General features: G+C 37.3%; 1 protein-coding gene across 1 annotated transcript in view; it reads left to right on the top strand.

Moving 5' to 3' along the window:
- The window catches only part of LOC144350646 (tyrosine-protein kinase receptor Tie-1-like), a 64,640-nt gene that overhangs the window by 19,501 nt on the left and 24,066 nt on the right, over nucleotides 1–21,073 (top strand). The window contains exon 3 of the mRNA XM_085504027.1: nucleotides 10,473–10,733. Within this exon, the coding sequence (XP_085360153.1) occupies nucleotides 10,473–10,733 (261 nt within the window). The remainder of the gene's footprint in view (nucleotides 1–10,472; nucleotides 10,734–21,073) is intronic.

Genomic DNA, 21,073 nt, shown 5'->3' with positions numbered 1-21,073 from the left:
TTATCAAAGGGCACCAAGATAAACTCATTGGGCTTCGTTGATGCCTCTGTTCAAACCCTGCAACATTGTATATTGTGTAGAGTTAGTGTGGAATAGAATTCTATACAATGTATTTGTACTCAATGAACAGAGCAATTTTTGACTCCCGTGTGCGAAGCACACAATAGGAGTGATTGCAATTAGTGCATTTGTATGTGTGTGTGTGTGTGTATCCGTCTGTTCGACTGATATCTCAAGAACCACAGATCGATTTTTGATGAAACTTGGTGCATAGTTGCTCTGGGCCAATGTGCAGATTTGATTAGAATTTTATAGAAATCCATGCATAATTACCTAATTTGCATTATAATTAGCTCATTTTTAGCTGTTTCCATGACCTTTCCACTGATATCTAAAAAAGCACTCATTGAATTTTGATGAAACTTGGTACATAGATACTCTGAACTTATCCTCAGATTTGATTAGTTTTTGGTAAAAATTCGTGCATATTAATTACTTAATTTGCATGATAATTAGCCAATTTTTAGCTGTTCCATGACTGTTCCACGACTGTTCCACTGATATCTAAAAAAACACTCATTGGATTTTGATGAAACTTGGTTCATAGATGCTCTGAACTAATGCCAGGTTTTGATTACTTGTGGGTGAAAATCAGTGCATATAAATTACCTAATTTGCATAATGATTAGTAAATTTTTGACTTTTCCACTGATATTTCAACTACTAATCATCACATTTCAATGCATTACGGAAACAACCCATTAAAAAATTGTACCCCACTTCCTCACTTTATATCAGTTTATGATCAGGACATTAGTCTTATTTAATTAGTTATAAAGATTGTTATCTTATGTCACATAACAATATGTAAACAAATGTGTACTGACTGGAACTACTTTTAGACATCGATTGACCTACCAGTTTAGAAAATCATGTGGAGTGTGCGTTTGTGTTAATATAGCACACCCTGGAAAAGTCACTTCCGTGTTACTGTTTGCGTGGATTTGTCGTACTTTGGCGACTGCCCATCCACTCGCTCCATCCACTACCTCGATGATGTCTCCCCGTTCATATGTGAAAGTGGCCATACTGATACAATTACGGAGAAAATTAACAAATCATGTACGCTTCTACAAAGTTCGATGAAATGCCGTAACTGAAAATTCAACTGGACACCAGACTAAGACTGCATAAAGGTCACATTTGCATATCCCTACGCGTAAAAGCGAAGTGAAGAGGCCGTTCCAGATTGAATACTCATGTTGAAATATGACAATAAAGATAAATCCATAATTATAGAGTATAAAAATAAATCCATAATTATAGAGTATATAAAGAACTCATCGTGAAAAACAAAAAAAAATAGTACCACGCATAAGAAAGTATTTATGAGTACTTTGTTTTAGGCATTGCCTTCTAATCTAGTTTATCTAACTTTTTATGACCCATATCCAAAACAAGTAAACAAACTGCACATGACGTCGAGATTTTATTGCACCTGAGTAACTGCCTCAGCAGATCGGGTTTTTTGTGGCTAGTTTGTTAGCGTGTTGTTCCCGTAATGGAAACTTGGTATCAAGATGTCATAGGACACTGCACAGACCTGGTAGTTTTTAGGGTAATATCAGTACATATTAGTTACATAATTTGCATAATAAATTAATTTTCAGCTTTTGATATTTCAAGTAGTAATTATTACATTTCAATGAAAAATGGTACATAGATTCTCAAGGACTATGCAAAGATCGATTGTTTTGGGATAAATATATGTGCATATTAATCACTTAATTTGCCTAATTAGTTAAAGCGAACCTAAATGCGGCCTTAATTTATAGTTGTGTATATTCTAAGCTGTATTCGAAATAATATTGCAGTGATTTAATTTTGTTTTAATTATAACTGTAGCTTGGATAGGCATTTGAAGTGCTTGCCATGGAGGCCATTCATGGAGGGGAATAATTAACGAACGAACATATTTAACATCCGGGTACTTTTCAAAGCTATGACGTTTTAGTATCTGATCGCATTCGTATACGCCATTGTACATAGCCGTTCATGCTGCCAAGCATTGCGTACTATTAGTATAAACTCAACTTTTATATGCACAATGTGCTTTTTAAAACTTGGGTTAGAGCCTTATGCGTTTGAACCACAGTATTCTGAGAGTGAAAGCCCAATTGCGTTAAAGTACCGTACTTCCCCGATCGTAAGCCCCTCCCGAGTATGAAGCCCATCCCTATGTTTTTACTTGGTGTTCATCGAGTTGAGGGCATTCACGATTATAAGCCCATAGTGTTTTTACTGGGCGTCGACGATATTCTTTAAAATATGCGTGTAAAAGGTGTGTTTCATTTCATAATAATCGTGACTGGCATGTTAGTTTGGTTCATGCTTTTAGTTTTATGAGAAAACTCGCATTAATTTCAAGTTCAGAGTGCATGGCGAACGTACACAACGTGATTCGCATCGTTTCTATTCTGTCATTTACTCAGGATGAACATCGATGTTGCAATTCTGGAGTAATCCATATTTCTTTGAGTAGTAGCCTTCGAAAAGCCAAAAATTTGATCGTCAAGGCGTGTACCTGATTATTGGGCATGGTTTACTTTGAGACTAGGGTTTGAACGATGAGACATGATGGCGACCGAGAAAGGTGTTTAAATTCTTCCTCCACACTCAGTTTACCCACGGTTACTATTAACCGTCGTTTATATTTCGGAAATTGCGAATCGCCAGTTTTTAGGGGAAAAAATCATCGTTTTTTCGTTGCAATCAGCGCTACAGATCGCATTTTAACATTGCGGTAATTCACTTCCGCATTGCGCTAAAAAATCATCGTCAATAATCGGAAAATTTCATCATTACGACACATCATTTTGATTGGTTAATGAAAGACATGACCTGTTATGTCAAAGGAAGTTGTTCCAGGTCAAATCTTGCTGAAAAACCTCATGGTGGAAAATTGTTTTGCGTCGAGAGTTTGCGTACGATCGAAAAAATACCAAAACGAAGATAATGATAAATGCCTTCGTCCACTGTTTCCTCACAGACCCTACCTATTATTTCACCGTAAATTCAGAGGGTATGTAAATCGTATTGTAATAAAATGTGTGTGCTTTTTATGAACATGTTTGTTTCTTCATTGTAAGTATCGTTCAAATCAATGACACATTATTTTCCCGAGCCCGGCGTGGTGAACGAATATTTTTTTTGGATAATTTTTCGTTGTTTGCAAGATGGTTAAAGTGTTTAACCCCAAAACAAAATCATTTTTTCTGAGTTGGTCCTCGAGTACAAGCTCATCCCTTACTTTTCCTTCACGTGTTCATGCCTCCGGGCTTATGATCAGGGAAGTACGGTATACTGTAACGATTCAGATCAGTCCAGTGTGAGTGATGAGAGTATATCGTCGACGATGCCCCTTGTTCGGATGAAAGTTTTATTTCAAATTACACGGAAGTCTGTGAACAATCTGCTTGGTGTTCCTGTAACACTTGTCCCATGATTTGCCAGTGCAGCCCCGTGAATACATGGACGAAAATGTTTCCACCACCACCCTACGAACTCAAGATTGCATACTTCAGCATCCATACTTTGAATAATTTGCACGCCGCACAGTGCAGTACTGGAAACAACATTTATTAGACAGTTAGACAAAAAACAAAACAAAATGCCTGTCTCGATCAATCGCACATCCATAATGTTTGTATGTTGATATGCTTGTAAATAACATTAACGTAAAAGTCGAAACAACCTAGACTAGAAGTCAATTCACCAGTCCAGCCAGCTATGGCTCCCTAAGTTGCTTATATTTAATCAGATACTATTTCGTCATCATGCTTTGTTACCTTACCTGTTTATACTTCATGAGGGCGTTTTTTTATGGCAAGATGGCGCAAACGGAAGTCCTTCGCAGGTTTATGGTTTCTCGTATTTAAATCATCATATAAACTCTGAAGATAATCATTTTTTTTATTTTTTTTTTAAATTTATAATCAATATACATAACTTGATAAATACAAACACCAAAATAGGCTCTATTTAGTTCCCCTTTAATTTTCTGATTTTCACGTACATGTATACAGCGAAAATTGACCCAGCTCGTCAGTTTGACGCGACGTGTGTGTATCTTGTTTATTTTGTTGCTTTACTGAATGAATGAATGGAATCTTATCAAAGGCGGCGTTGATATGATTGTATCTGTTTTGAAACTTGTGGCGCATGTTTATCAACAGTGGGCAATGACCGTAAAGAACACATACAAAAAATATTATTATACAAAACAAAATACGTTTTTTATTCGTGTATTTCTACAAAACAAAATACGTTTTTTATTCGTGTATTTCTAATATTCAACTCAGTAAATACAGCACATATCAACACATGAACTAGAATATTGTCAAAGATAAAACACGACCACAACGACCTGAGCGTGGTCAGTATACATCATCAGCAGTTTTACAACAAACGAAGTAAAACTTAAACATCGAAGCAAATACTGTTTGTGAAATGATACAGTAGTGTTAAACAACAAGCAACGTAAATGTAACCAGTAACGTACAGTGTCCAGCGTAAAACTAATATAATTATTCCTTGGGAGGGCGAGATGGTGGCGATGGTAGACCCCGCCGTGGATACTTGCCACGATCGGAAGCAGACGAAGATTCGGTCGTTGGTTTTTGTGATGGAGTGGACGTCGGTATCGCAACCTGTGGAGTAATCATCCATGGATTGTAGCTTAAGGTGAATACATTCCATAATATGGATTGTAAGACTCCATGTCTGGTTAGCTAGAAGTGCCAAGTTTGGAGTATAAATTGGACTTGATGTATCGATGAACGTCTGGTCATGAGTTGCATTCACTGGTGCAGGAGTGACTGTCGTTGGTTTGAAGTTAACACCCATGTGCTCTAGATGCATTCTAACTGGGTTTGTAGGAGCTTGTGTTTTAATGCGGCGGTCATGCTTGTCGTTGAAGTTGTCGATAATAGCCTCCCACAACTCACTCTACCATTGATAATATATTTCCCTGGGTTTGTGTGACTTTCGAATGAATTGCTCACTGTCTGTGCCGCTTTTTCTTTGGCTTCAAGTTCTAGTGTAAGAGTGCGCAAATCTGCTTCAGCTTTCTGTTCCAAATTTGCGATAATATTGAGTTCCGCAGATTCGCACTTCATCACAGTCGTCATCATGAGGACATTTTGCCCTAGTATGTCCAACTCGCATATGGCACTTATGACACAGTTTCTTGGACTTGTTGCGATATACAGTGGGGCTATACAATGATGACAACTTCTTGTGTGTATTTTCCATGTTTTCAAGTTCTTTAGTTTTCAATTTCACTTCTGATTGTTACTTGTCTAAATCTATTTCCATCAGACTTCGATAAACGCGGTTGAGTTTGCGCTGCTTTACAATACCTTCGGTGCCCGGTGAGACTTCACACACTGACTGATGAATTTCTCCAGTAAAAAAATGAAGTGTTTACCCAACGGAGCACCTGACTGGTTCGCCCTCGGAGTGTTATTCACAATAGCTGGTGTTGATGACTGGATTATCACTGCCAGCAATAGGAGGCGCATGGAATCAGTAGAAAGTACTGCCAGTCAGGTCAATATACGTACCCTCTTCATCCCGGTAACATGCTCGTATTACAGCCAAACGTGATAAGAACGGGATTTCCTCCTTCACTATACCAATAAACTTGTCATAATCTAGCATCGTCAGTTTTCCATAGTCAAGTTCGAATGGAGTACATCTATCAGAGTTATGAAACTCGTAATGCACCTTGATATCCAGGTAACCGAATGCATGAAGCGTCGAGAACGCCAAGTTCAAATTCGCTCGAGAAACAAGTGACCTGCCTGCTACCGATTTGGCGCCTTTTCATCTTTCTGCAGTAACAAACATGACAGCCCGAGAGCCAATCATTGAACGTTTACATTACAGTTTGAGACAATCCAATATCCTGACAAATTCATTATGCGTGATGGATGGGGTGAACTAGTCACATCAATATCGTCCCAGAAACCAAAATTGTATTCTTTATTTTAATTTGACATGTGCCATGTATAAAAGTAATGAACAATCTTTCTTGAAAATCACGAAGGCTGCAGGCTAAATATTTGTTAGGAGCTTGGCAGCCATGTTAATGCAAATACATTTTGTACCCCTCAAAACAAGCAACGAAATAGTATGTTCCGTTGACCAAAAAATAGAACCTAAACGCACCTAACCTATCGGTTGTAGGCGCGTACTGGCTAATTGTGTTATAAATATACCCTGGCTGCCCTTGAACACAAGTGTACCATGAGTCGAAATACAGTGAAACCAGTTGGAGACGACTTGAGAAACCTTATTGTTGCTGAGCTGCGTGAATTGGGAGCGAACGAAACAACAGGTTATACTCCACGTGGATCCATAACCAATACAGCAAAGAAACTTAAAGTGTCAAGAAGCACAGTGAAGGCGTGGCTGCGTCTATGTGAAAGTGGATCTGTTAAACCTAACAAGCACAGTGGCGGAGACAGTTCAAAATTAAATGACGAAGATCGCCAATATGTACAAATGTTAAATACTGAAACCCCCTCAATTCCATACGAAAACATTAAGAATAAATTACACGAAAACGCAAACTTGCAGGTTTTATTGGCCACAGTCGGGCGAACAGTCTGAACGAAATTAAATGAGGGAAAGTGTGTCATGCATACGAGATGCCAACAATTTCGACTATGTTGCCTAGTGTTCGATCCATCCATCAAACCGCAAGAGCACGTACGAGTTAGATAACATTGAACGAATTGATCAAGAAGGAAAAGGGATTAAATACAATCTGTTTACAAATCCAGGATTTTCTGCCCCTTAATGAAACATTAAACTGTTAGCGCAAAATGTATGAGAAAATTACAGAAAGAATGATTTCAGATTTTACTTAGCCTTTGAATAGACAATTACTGGAATGTACAATATAGTTGCCTTAAATTACACATTTATGTACAGTACACAAAATTCACATAATGTAACGTGTAGCTTTGAAAAATACATTACATAGCTTCCAGTAACGTAACGTAATTTCTAGTTATATAGTACGTTATTACAAGCGATACAACACGTATCTTCCGGTAATGTAGAACACAGTTCCAAGTAAGACAACACGTATCTTCCGGTAATGTGGCACGCAGTTCCAAGTAAGACAACACGTAACTTCCGGTAATGTAGAACGCAATTCCGAGTGAGACAACACGTATCTTCCGGTAATGTAACACTAAATGCTTGATAAACTCAAGCACTATGAAAAATAACAGCACCATAATAAAATCACAATAAATATAATAACTTACTGCTAAGGCATAAAACTAACAGATTTCATGTCATTCTTTGAAACAATGGAATATCAAAATTTTACGGAAATAAATAATTAATCTCAAACTCTACAACGAAATTCTACTTACAATGAGTTTGCATTCAGTTCCTTTTGTGACGAACCCCACGTGCACAGCAATTGATTTCTACGTACATGACAAGAAACCTCTGACGTGCTGGCTCTAAATACCCACAATAGCTGGTTAAAGCTACTGTCCTTCCTGTACAGTTCCTGCCAGAAAATCTGAACACATCTCCAAAGCTGGCCCAGGCTTATACTAGAGATATAGCCACTTCCCTAGCGCCCCATACAAAAAGCAGAACTTGGCTCGTCACAAGACCCCATCAAGTGGTTGCCGAAGAACAACCTTCCAGGACTGTGTTCTGCGTGAGACTAACTTGAATTTGCTTTCAGTGCTCACCACGAGGAAACAGAAACAAAGAAATTTGCATAATAACAGTACAACTAGCTGGGTGACCTGTCCTCAACCTAAGCCCTAACTAATTCTTTGTTTAAAACAATAGCATCTGAAGTGGTATACACTGCAGGCAACTAATTACGGATACTAGATTATAATGTGACAAATTGGTCCTGGAAAAAATGATAAAGCCGGCTGCTGAACGATTCACGGGTGCGAATATGAGATACACGCAAAGGTATCTGGACGTTATTCGTAATCTAGACCCAATGAGAATTTGTTTCATGGATGAAAGTGGGTTTTCAATGCCAAATTCAATAAACCAAAATTACGGACATGCACCCACAGGAAAACCAGCTGTTTGAAATCCAACGTTATTCTAAAACTGCAAACTATACTTTGAACTTAATTATTAGTCCATATGGAGTGAGCCATGCCAATGTTGTTCGTGGACCCTCTAATACAGAAATGTATTTAAATTTTTGTAATGAAGCAGCTGAAAGCATTATGGAAAACGGCACCCTGTCATTGTCTCCGGGTGATGTAGTGATTGAATGTGGATAACTGTCCAATTAACCATAATCGCGGTGGTGAGGTCCTAGCAGAATTCCTAGACAACCTGGGCATTCAGTATGTGTTCACCCCAACATATTCACCTGATTTTAACGCGGCCGAATATGCGATCAGATATTTAAAAATCATATACAAATGGCCAGTTTTCAGAGACATGGTGCGTGATAATTTTGAGTTTTCCATTCCTCGTGCTGTTCGCGAGATTAAAGCAGCACACTGTCTACAGTTTTTCAGAGATGTTGAATATCTAGACATGCAGTGAAACAAAAACTATACATGTTATTCATGTTTGTATGGTACGTAATGGACCCTGTGATGGCGATTGAGTTAAGAAAATATTAATAATTAAATACATTTTTTATCACTCTACTCGAGGATTAAAATATGAAAAATATATTTAGTGTCTAATTATTACAACTGGCAGAAATCAAGTGACTGTTTGAAAAAAGTATCCGTGTTTGATATTGTGCTGGTAATCAGTGTACCAAGTGCGTTATTCTATGAATCAAGACGTGTTTAGCTAAAATTTATGATATCATTATGAGTATTTAATTTTATTTGTGGATCGCCTTCTGTGACTTCCTGTATTTAGAATAATCCACTTCAACCGCGAATGTAGTAAATGATCGGCTACATTGTATCTGTCTTCCTTTGAGTCAGTGTGCTATTATGTCGAGATGTTTATTTTGCCCATTCAGTTAAAAATACAAACGCTGTCAAGACCCAATTGTCGAGCTGCGTCGATTTTCGCTGTATCTCATGTACTAATCATAGCATTTCAATGAAACTTTGTGCATAGGTCCCCTAGGACTATGCAGAGACCTGATTAGTTTTGGATAAAATAATTATGCATATTAATTACCTAATTTGCATAATTATTTAATTTTTAGCTTTTCCACTGATATCTCGAGTACTAATCATCACCTTTAAATGAATCTAAACTATGCAGAGAGCCAATTAGTTTTTGGTATATATTTATGCATATTCATCACCTAATTTGCATAATTAATCAATTTTCACACTGATACCTTAAGTACTAATCATCACATTTCAATGAAACTTTGTACATAGTTGCTTTTGGGTTAAAATCTGTTCATATTAATTCCCTAATTAGCATAATAATTCATAATTTTTTGGTTCTGATCACATTTCAATTAAACTTGGTACATAGATGTCTGTTACAATGTGTCTCTAGTACTCTCAGCACATGGGAGTTCTTTCTAAGCTTTCTTTGATTATATCCTGTCACAGCAATACAATGTGTAGCACATGCACAAAAACATGACCAACATGTGTGCATGTGTGTGGTGCTGTGTGCATGTGTACGTGTGTGTGTGTAGACGTTTCTGAGGCAAGTTTGCAAGACATGTCAATATGAACAGTACAAGTAGCATCACAAGGTAAGTGGATCAAACCATAACAGCAGATATGGCTATACAATGCAGCTCAACTTACCTACAGGTACAGGTAGACCAGGTGTATATTACTGTAATACTTCAGATGTGTCAATACAAACAGTACAAGTATCATCAAAAGGTGAGTAGATGAAACCATAACAGCAGATATGGCTATAGAATACAGCTCAACTTACCTACAGGTACAAGTAGACTGGGTGTATATTACTGTAATACTACAGATGTGTCGATACAAATAGTACAAGTAGCATCACAAGGTGAATAGATCAAACCATAACAGCAGATATGGCTATACAATGCAGCTCAACTTACCTACAGGTACAGGTAGACCAGGTGTATATTACTGTAATACTTCAGATGTGTCAATACAAACAGTACAAGTAGCATCTCAAGGTGAGTAGATCAAACCATAACAGCAGATATAGCTATACAATGCAGTTCAACTTGTATGGCTATATAATATACAACCTGCAGGTACAGAATATTACTGCAATTTTACTGCAATACCAAAACAATACTATACTAAGTTGGGGAAATGACATAACCCTGACAATGACCATACAATCATTTAGAATAAAGTGATTTCTCTACACAGCTAAAATACAACCAGAAAGTCAAACCAAGACAGTGAGTTGTGGAGATGATGTAAACTCACAATGACCATACAATCATTTAGAGTAATGTGATATATTTCTCTACACAGCTGAAATACACCCAGGGAGTCAAACCAAGACAGTGAGTTGGGGAGATGATGTAACACTGACAATGACCATACAATCAACATCAATATCAGAATCACAATTGAAATGGAAACATAATGGTGTGGATATAGAAGCATGGAATGGACAAAGTAGTATTACTATTACATCAGCTAAACCATCAGATGCTGGAATTTATGAATGTTACACTAGTCAACAACAGCGACAAGATGGATTAAATGGTTTTATGAGACTCATTGTTAGACGTAAGTTCATTTTGTTTTTTATTATGATTAATAATAAAATGTATAGTCTTTGTTAATGTCAATTATGACATTCATCAAGCAAGCTGGCATCCCATTCTGGCTCTATCACATCCCTTGTATCACATTGTTACTCATGTAATGTTTGATAACATTTCATCCCTGTCTTTTTAAATTCTTTTTATCTGCACTTGAACACGAATCATGCCACACAACAAACACCATGTACATCTTTTTGTAATAATAATAATTCCTTTATTGAAATCATACACACAATGGGGTATTGATCAATACAATAAAGGTAATATATATATATATATTATATAATGACAGAAAAAACAAAACAAAGTTACAAATATAACTAAAACTAATAAGATACATATTAAGAAAGAGAGAGAGAAAAAAAAGATAAATTATAAAAAACTTGTATAATAAAAAAAAATAGTGTTTTTTTGTTATGCGGCAGCTGAAAATCCACCCTTTTTTAAAACTGTCTTCCCTCAGAGTAAAACATTGGTAAATAAATTAACTTACCGTAAAAACTCGATTAATTCGCGGTAGTAAAAATAATTATTTTTTCAAGTGCACGAATTAATAGCGTAAAAACGGAAATTATTGGTTTTTGGTGCGCGAATTAAAAGAGTACTTTTCGATCGATTCAAAAAGGAGCTGTTTTCATAAATTTATTAGTGATTTGTTTTGTTTTCCAATGAACACGATTGCAGGACGTTTTTTAGTGCCTCACGTGGCTAGCGACATTCATGGCGTATAGTCGGGCAGAGAACACGCACTGCATCAAGGACCACGCACCATGTTACACTTGAAATGAAACAGTGAAATGGCAAAGGTCACTCTGTACACAAACAAACAATGAACACGTGGCTACAAAGTAGCCGTCTGGCTGCACTGCCTTTTTTATTTTTCTAGACATCGCTCGGGCCATGTTATGGCAGATATTACGAAGCCCATCTTGTCGGGAAAAATAACCCTGCATTGATAAAAATGGTCTCAGAAAATGTTTAGAAAAAATAATGTTTCGCGTTGACCAAATATAAGCATGCAAAGTATAAATTTAAAGTGTTTTAATACATTGGTGAGAGGTCGCATCACTAAGAAGGAAAAGCAAGCCAAAGTCGAAACGGGGTGCATCATGGAGATGACACAACACACGCTGCGACAACTGAGTAATCAGCGACATCGTTTTGGGACGCAATTGAACTTCAAGTACTTTTTTGCGAAACTTGTTGCTCGGCGATGCTGACATCAAGTGTGTGTTGACCGAAGTTTGACCCCAAGTCATGCACTGAACTGGCGCGTTACCTTAGCAACCTTTTTAGCTCCGCTGTCGACTTTGTCGAGCGGAGCTTATCATTTGAGTGATTGTCCGTCGTCGTCCGTCGTCCGTGTCAATGTTTTTCATTTTCGACTTCTTCTTGAAAACTACAAGTCTGAATGCTTTGATACTTGGTGTATATGTACCTTGGGTAGACCTCTCTCAGATTTATTCATTTCATTTTGGTGAATATTTTTGGTGAATATTTTTGTCATTTTTGGTAAAAAGTGATATTTTCAACTTCTTGTTAGAAACCGCAAGTCCAATTGCTTAGATATTACATATATAGGTACTACATGTGGATCTCTCTCAGATTTGTTCATTTTGTAATGATATTTTCAATTCTCTAATTTTGGTGAATATTTTTGTCATTTTTGGTAAAAAGTGATACTTTCGACTTCTTGTTAAAAACCACAAGTCCAATTGCTTTGATATTACATATATAGATACTACATATGGACCACTCTCAAATTTGTTCATTTCATGATGATATCTTCAATTCTTTAATTTTGATGAATATTTTTGACATTTTTGGTAAAAAGTGATATTTTCTTCTTGTTAAAAACCACAATCATTTATGGTCAAAAATGATATTTTTGAATTCTTGTTGAAAACAGCAAGTCCCATTGCATTGATACTATGCATATTGTTCATTTTCTAATGATATCTTCTGTTCTTTAATCGAAATGCGCATTGCTAACAGCGGAGCTATCTCAGCCGAGAGGCTGCTTGTTTTTCTTTTGTGCCCCGCGCGTCAAACTAGTAAAATTGTTATTATATCCGACGGTACTGTAATTACGCAACTTGTATGCAACTCTGTACTGGCTTGAATATATCAACTTGAACGTCGTTTACTTAATGCACTGCGTTTCTAATTACGCAAATTTGTTTACAATATTGTACCGGCTCTGTACTTCGTTATGTATTGCTTTCATGTTAATTAGTTTTTTTTTTAACTATTGTTAGGGCACTGACCCGGGGTATTGGGTCTGTGAATATTTCAATATCATCGACTTGATAATGCGTTGCATGCATAATAATTACGCAAACATAAACATACCATACGTCAAATTAAATTTTACTATAATATAATAAACTCTGGGCAGCAGACTTCGATCGCATTATTCACGTACATTTCGACTGAACTCTAATAACCACGTGTTTGGTTCATGCACTGATATTTAAATTCGGTCCACTCAGCTTGACGCAAATCAATATAGTTACTTGTCATTTGTTGGAAAAATTATTTAACTCTCACAAATACCATGGACGCGAAGAGTTAACTGGGGGTTAAATGAAAGGGAACGTCTTTCTTGGACAAAAAACACATCAGTACAAGATTATGTGTGCAAGGTTAGATTTATAGAAGGTACATAACCTCTTAACTCGGTGTTTTTTATCGAAGACTGTATAATGAAAATGTAACACGAGGTCAATCGCCCGACCAATCAAATATGTCAATTTACGCACCATAGGGCGGTTCACTTAAATGACGTAATAGAATAATGGCGGGCACATGGTCGATGCAACCCTGTGGACCAGCGACGAAAAAGCCCCGTACTAAGCTTTCCATCACGGAAATTCGTAATCGATGTGCTGACCGATGGATATTTATCGACTATGTAATAATCTTGCCCAACATCTGTAGTGTCGTGGAGGAATGATTTTTTTCACGTCAAATCTTTACCGAACCTAAACTGCTTGCTAACTGAAAGGCTGTGACGACGGAGATCATCTGCGATTGCGGCGACACCAAGTACTGATAACATAAAATTATATGTATATTTGTAATGTCTTCATGCAATATATTCTGAGTTATCCACTTTATTCTGGCCCGCGAATTAATAGGATACAATTTTAAACATGTTTTTGAACGCCGCGAATTAAAAGGATACATTTAAAAATTAGCGTTCAAAAATAAAATGGGTGCGCGAACTAATAGAGACCGTGAATTAATCGAGTTTTTACGGTAACCCATTTAACATTTGTCTATCTTTTAGTTTTAGTATGTTTATAACATTTTCATAGTCAAAGAAATTGTCCTGGAATATGTTGTGTTTGTCGAGGAGGTCATCTCTCTTCTTTTTGTAATAATTGCATGAAGAAGTAGTGTGAAGTGTTTCAATTTAAATAGATGTTTAATACTTGATACCCAGTTGTAAGTGCCTGTTTCGTCAGTTTTTACGCTAATGTTCATTGACCAGTGTATTTTTCTGACTTATTAGCCATTTTCAGCCAATATTTAAACATTTGGGTCAGACTTGCTAAGAGCAGTGGGTGGTGACCCAGTTGCATTAGGCAACCAATGCTTGTGGCTTTACAGCCAACTTTTAGAAGAAATTTGCAGAAAGAAATTTTCTGCTGGTGTTGTAAGACCTCCCACCAAACCTGTTCATACAACATTTCATGCAACATACATGTATCTAATTTCTACATACGTGTTGATGTCACTCAACTGTAATAAAATTTGTATCTACTAACTCTTACAAGCAATAAACTTGTAAGGAGATTACCACTACAGACCAGACAGACTTTAAATGTGTACCCATCCCCCTGAGATTGTTAGCTCAGTTAAGGCTTCCACCAAAGAACATCAACTATGATGCCTGCCTGTGCAGTCTCTGCTGGTGAGAGGTTGTGAAAAGAAACATGCACTTAGCACCAGTTTTACAGTCGAATCCCATCATGGAGTTGTTTGCTTGGATATATTCACCTTCATTATTTCTTGGGTTAATTCCAAATGGCTGAATGGTGGCCATTTTTATGCTAAAATTTAATCAAAATTAAGCATTTCTGCGATTCCAAAATTGGATATTGGTCGTCGTGTACATTGAACATTATAGGATCTGCAATCACATCATTTTGTTAAGATCAAATTCAAAATGTCTATTTTAATTTGTTTTATTGATTGTGGTTTCAGAGCCTCATCTCTGACGTGCTTTGTCTCATCATCTTCAAACTTTATATGTACATCATACCGTTAAAATCCTATTATAAACCGCGGTTTATATTACAATGTATCAAATAAAAAATTGGGATCAACAGCTCAAGTTCGGGGTGTGGTTTCTATTACGTACATATTGCAATCACTAAATGGGCGTGGTCATTTTTTCCCCACATCACTTGCACAAAAAAAAACAATACACCGTACAATCTTTTGAATATAAGCGTAACTCCAATTTAGATGTCAGGGAAGAGCGATAAGCGTCACATCACAAAAAAAATGTTCACATGAAAAAAAAAAAATATATTTAATGCAATATGCATTTATTTTTTTAATTTTCTTCGTAACGGAAAGTATTATACTGACAGGAGATTCAAATAAAAACAAACATTAATGCATTGCTTAGTAGAAAATGATCATGATACGGCACTAAAAAAGTACGGTACCGTGGGTACGGTAACGCAATCCGGCCATGCTTCGGCTCACAAGTGAATAACTTACTTGTTTTCGAAGTGTTGAAATTGTTGATTATTACTCAGTAGTGATTATAATAATGCACCAAAAATAAATTTGTTGAATTTTTATCAAATGCAAGTAAAATTCAACTTAGTTTCACCGTAAGCGAATTATTTCGGTCACATGTAAACGATCAATGCGATACGGCATCAGCCATGTAGTTTGAATGCACACAAGACATTACTTGACCGAATAGGTCAAGTCGCTAATTAACCAATCAAAATGCTGGATGGTGCCCATGTGTTCAAATTACCTTAGTTCATTTAAATATGTTAATGACAGGTCACCGACTTCATGGTGAACGAAACACAGAAGCGATTTACCGATAATGTAGTGCGATCTTTTGGCTTTGATTTCCATGGGAAAACGACATGACTTTTTTTTTTAAATCAAGAAATTAGTTGTTTGCGATAAACTGAGCATTGAAAAAGAATGTCGCATACGACTTATTTACCACTCCCGTGTCACTGAGAATGTTCTAGAACCGTACTCTGTCTGGATGGAACATTCTAGGAATTTATAGTAAGTTCCAGACTCATTATGTATGCTGATGTAATGGTTTATTTATAGACAGTGTGGGTATATATAGGGGAGTTGTTCAGCACTGAGTTCAGATCGGAGATCTCGTTGAATTGTATTGGAGTTTAAGTATCTAGTTGTTGGAGTAGTGGAGTTTTACCGCGTTATTGTACTTGATGTTTGCAGAGTATAATAATACCAGTACCAGTTGAAACCTCATCTGTTGGCTCCGTGTTCGTATTTTATCATCGCCGCCAGGGAAGTCTTTTTGTTACTGTTGCCATTTTGGTATTTGAACCATCACACCTGTACTATACCAATTACGGTAATATTACGTTGCGTGTGACAAAGAATTTTACAGTTTTTCGGTGATAACAGCTCATTGTCGAAAACTTGCGACACACGGACGTATTCATGAGGAGTATTGACAAAAGTTGTCGCAAGGACAAAAGCAGTTTCACTGCGTGTTTGACATCCTAACACTACTGAACAATAAAGAGATGTGAATATTTTTAGGCACATTGTCGAAACAAATGAATAGGATTAGGAACAATGTACCAGCTGGTTGAAACAAAGTCAGTCACGGTCTTGTTGAATTGGGGGTGCGGTTAGTAATATGTACTTTTCATGTTTTCAATTTTTGTTGAGAACTCTTTAACACTGAAGCCGAAATCGGGGGTGCGGTTACTATTAGGTATGTGTTTATAATAGGATTTTAATGGGGTACTCCATGTCACACGTATGCATACATGTATTTATTCATTTATTCTCAATCAGATTCAAGATGGCCAAATTAAAACCATTTTATTGTCAAAAATTCATAAAAATCAAGTATTTCTGCTATTCTCGAACTGGATCTTGGTCATGTAAGGTACTATACTATACTATATATATACTATACTATACTATACTATACTATACTATACTATGGTCGGAGCAGGACGTGTTTTTGAACGCTCCTGATCTCGGCCAACTGGCTCGTCTTTTGCTGCCTTTGTGAGTACAGTGCTTGTTCTTCAACGCTTCCACGTTTTGTATATAATATCACTGATTGTGTGTGAGTATTTCTTATTCAGTTTTGTTGGTTATTTTCTCGTTTTTGGAGACGTTTTCCTTGTTTGATTGTGGGTCGAAGTGAACGGCAACCAAGATGGCGGCCGTTCAAACAAAAGCTTCGTCCACACCTGCTGTTAATCTTACAAGAAGACATGCAGTTCGTTGTGAAAGTGTGGATGGTATTCCAGTTCAAACGTACGTGGAAACAGCGGCCGATTTAATCGGTGGTAACAACATAATTGCTGCTTCAAGAATGAACAAATCTGTTGTGATTTTTATGTCATCAGTTTCCTGTGTTGACATGGTTTGTGCCAATGGAATGGACATTGGCGATTTGTCTATTTCGGTAGAGCCACTTGTCCGTCCATCCACCAAAGTGGTTTTATCAAATGTGCCACCTTTTCTACCAAATGAATGCATTACTCGTGCTCTAACACCATATGGACGGGTAATGAGCGGTGTCCGTATTATCTCACTTGGTTGCAAAAAACCAACGTTAAAACATGTTCAATCTTTTCGAAGACAGGTTTATGTGCATCTCAAAAACACAAATATTAATGGTTTATTGCCAATTGTGTATGACAACCAAACTTTCAATATATATATTTCAACCGATGATTTTGCATGTTTTTCATGTCATCAAAAAGGTCACACACGTAATAACTGCCCAAACAAACACTCTATTGTTATGCAAAATAAAAACCCAGAAAACAATGGCGATGCAATTCACACTTTGACAGACGGACCAGAACAGAATTCCACAGAAAGTGTCAATAACAAAAATGACACCCTGAACAATGGTAACTCTCAATTTTCTGCTATGGATGAGGGGTCGGATAGTCAACAATTGTGTCAGGGTAAACATAATACTGAAAACAATGATAAAACAGATACAGTTTCAGACAATGTTAATGAAAACGTATCAACTGATATCAACCAAGAAAATGATCCTAACATGGAAGTTGACAATACACAATCAAACAGTTCTAAAAAACGTGCTCGATCACCCCATAGCGCCGATAGGCTAAATGAAACTTGTGAAAGCCAACTTTTTGACAACGAAAACGAATGCGCTTTAAACAAATGTTTTTCTGACATTGCTTCAGTAGAAGAGAGGGTACGAACCCCTCCTTCTCCCCCTATTTCCTCCCCCTCTCTACCCCTGCAACCTTGTGATGCACCTCGGCACGTTTATGCAGAGGTTACCATTTCTAAAAAAACAACCTTTGCCGAGGTTACTACAGGCAAACAACCATCTACAGCCACTGTACCTACTACTGTTGCATCACATGACCTGCTTCTGTCTCCATCATCACCAACTTGTACGTTTGAATCAACAAACCTTTCACCGCTAGAGTCACTTTCAATCTCACCAGAAACGTCGTCTGTTGACACACAAGAAACTTCCGTAGCCCCCAGTGACCCAGAAAATACCACTGGGGACATAGACGACGATCAAAGCAGTGACAATGAGGGATCAGTTGTATCTCTCGTATCTAGTCTTGGGGATACAGACACTCAAATCTCCAACATGGCGATAAAAAAATTTCTGGTGGCAACACTACATTCCAGAAAATTTATTGAAATGTGTTTTGATTTCTGCCCAAATCTCAAAGTACTTGTTAAACACCTTACAAACTATCGTCACTCACAGAGATTGAATTCATCACAAAAATAAAAAAAGTATATTAAAACAACAGGCGAGTTTATCGCTGAAGTGTAATATAATGGACATCACATTGATTAATATTTTATATTTTCTGTTTACCATGGCATCCTCTATTTCAGGAATCACCTTAAATGTCAATGGCTGTCGGGATTCTATGAAAAGATACAGAATTTTTGAATTCTTGAAACGTGATCATCCATGTGATTTCTACTTTTTGCAGGAAACTCACTCACTACCTTCGGATGTTAACACCTGGCAAGTTGTGTGGCGGGGTATTGGTTTGTTTTCTCATGGGACTACAAATCACGCTGGTGTGTCCATTTTCTTTGCACCCAATTCCGATGTTGTTGTTTTATCACATACAAACATTATTCATGGTCATCTTCTGCACGCACACGTGAAAATAAACAACAGTCCTTTTCACCTTTTTAATGTATATGCCCCAATTGACAGTAATGAGCGCATTGAATGCTTTCAAAAACTAAAAAATCATATCAACAGCCTTAACAATGACCCCGTTATAATAGGGGGTGATTTCAACTGCACCATTTCACCTGAACTCGATCGTAACGGCGACAATGAGCCAGACATACGCACGTCGCGTTCTCTCAAAAGCGTGTTAGAGCGCTTTAAACTTGTTGACGCCTGGCGTCACTATCATGGCGACATCACTAATTATACATGGGGACGTGCTTGTACACGGGTACGTCTCGATAGGTTTTACATCAGTAAGCACATGCGCAGTAGAATAAGTACAACACAAATAACTAACGACTCTTGTGCTTTTTCTGATCACTCTGTTCTGTTTATAAAACTTTCCTTTGGTAACACCAGAAATAAAAATCCAGTCTGGTGTATGAATACTGAAATACTTGGGGATATTGAGTACGTTAATACCTTTACTGAGTTCTGGGCTTATTGGCAGACTCAGCGCAACATGTTCAACAAATTACAATGTTGGTGGGATGTCGGCAAAAATAAGATAAAATGGTTAACTCAAGACTACTGTCATTTTAAAAACCACAACATTAAACAAGATAAAATGCGCCTTGAAAATGAAATCCATCAAATAGAGCACTCCATGAGAAATGGTAGTGAATTTCCTGGGATTTATCATGAGAAAAGGCAACTTTTGACACGCATAGTTTTACAACAAACTCAAGGATCTGCTACGCGTGCGCGACACAGGTTTTTGAATGAAAGCGATGTTCCGAGTTCATATTTTTTTCAAGTCGAAAAACAGCACGGCACGAAAAAGACCATCACCCACCTTAAGTGCGACGATGGCAATCTCACTAACAATTTTCAAGATATCCTTCACACCACTAGAAACTTTTATAACAATTTGTACACACCTGCTAGCACTGATACAATTTCACAAGACATTATCCTAGAAGGTTTACCACAGCTGAGTGCAAGTGATCGTGATGACCTGGATGACGTCATCACATATGATGAATTCAAACAAACTGTTAAACTTCTTGCCGCTGGGCGTACCCCTGGCATTGATGGCATACCGTGCGAATTCTATCAGAAATTCTGGGATGTCATTGGTCACGATCTGTATGATGTTATGTTGTGCTCAGTTCAGGATAATAAATTGCCCACATCATGCACTAAGGCAGTTGTCACCTTGCTCCCAAAGGAGGGGGACAATACTCTTTTGAAAAATTGGCGCCCTGTGAGTCTGCTTTGTACTGACTACAAAATACTCACCAAAACATTGTCACTACGTCTCCGCTCCGTTATTAGTTCAATCATACACTCCGATCAAAGTTGTAGCATTCCGAACCGTCATATTCATGACAATATTAACTTACTCCGAGACTGCATTGATTATGCAAACATTAATAACTCTCCATTGGGTATTGTCGCCCTCGACCAGGAAAAAGCCTTCGACAGGATTCACCATGATTACCTGTTTAAAACTTTGAAAGCTTTTGGCTTTGGTCCTACTTTCATTAGTTATATCAGTCTCATATATTTCAATGCACAATCACAAATCCGTATAAACAGCGCCCTCACTGCACCTGTATCCCTTTCACGGGGCATACGTCAAGGCTGTTCACTGTCATCACTTTTGTACGTTATTGCAATCGAACCATTACTTGATAAAATTAGAAAAGAAAAAGACATCAAAGGCATCACTATTCCTCATAGCAACGGTCGTCAATGCAAACTTACAGCATATGCTGATGATGTCGAGTTCTTCGTTACTCGTCATCAAGACTTTGATAAACTTGGAAAATGGCTACGAACGTGCATCGAATTCAAAGGTTAACTTTGTAAAATCGGAAGGTTTATGG

The sequence above is a fragment of the Saccoglossus kowalevskii genome, chromosome 9 (assembly GCF_978046115.1).
Source record: "Saccoglossus kowalevskii chromosome 9, keSacKowa6.1, whole genome shotgun sequence".
Lineage (NCBI taxonomy): Eukaryota > Metazoa > Hemichordata > Enteropneusta > Harrimaniidae > Saccoglossus > Saccoglossus kowalevskii.
This window is presented reverse-complemented; position numbering and strand designations above follow the sequence as displayed.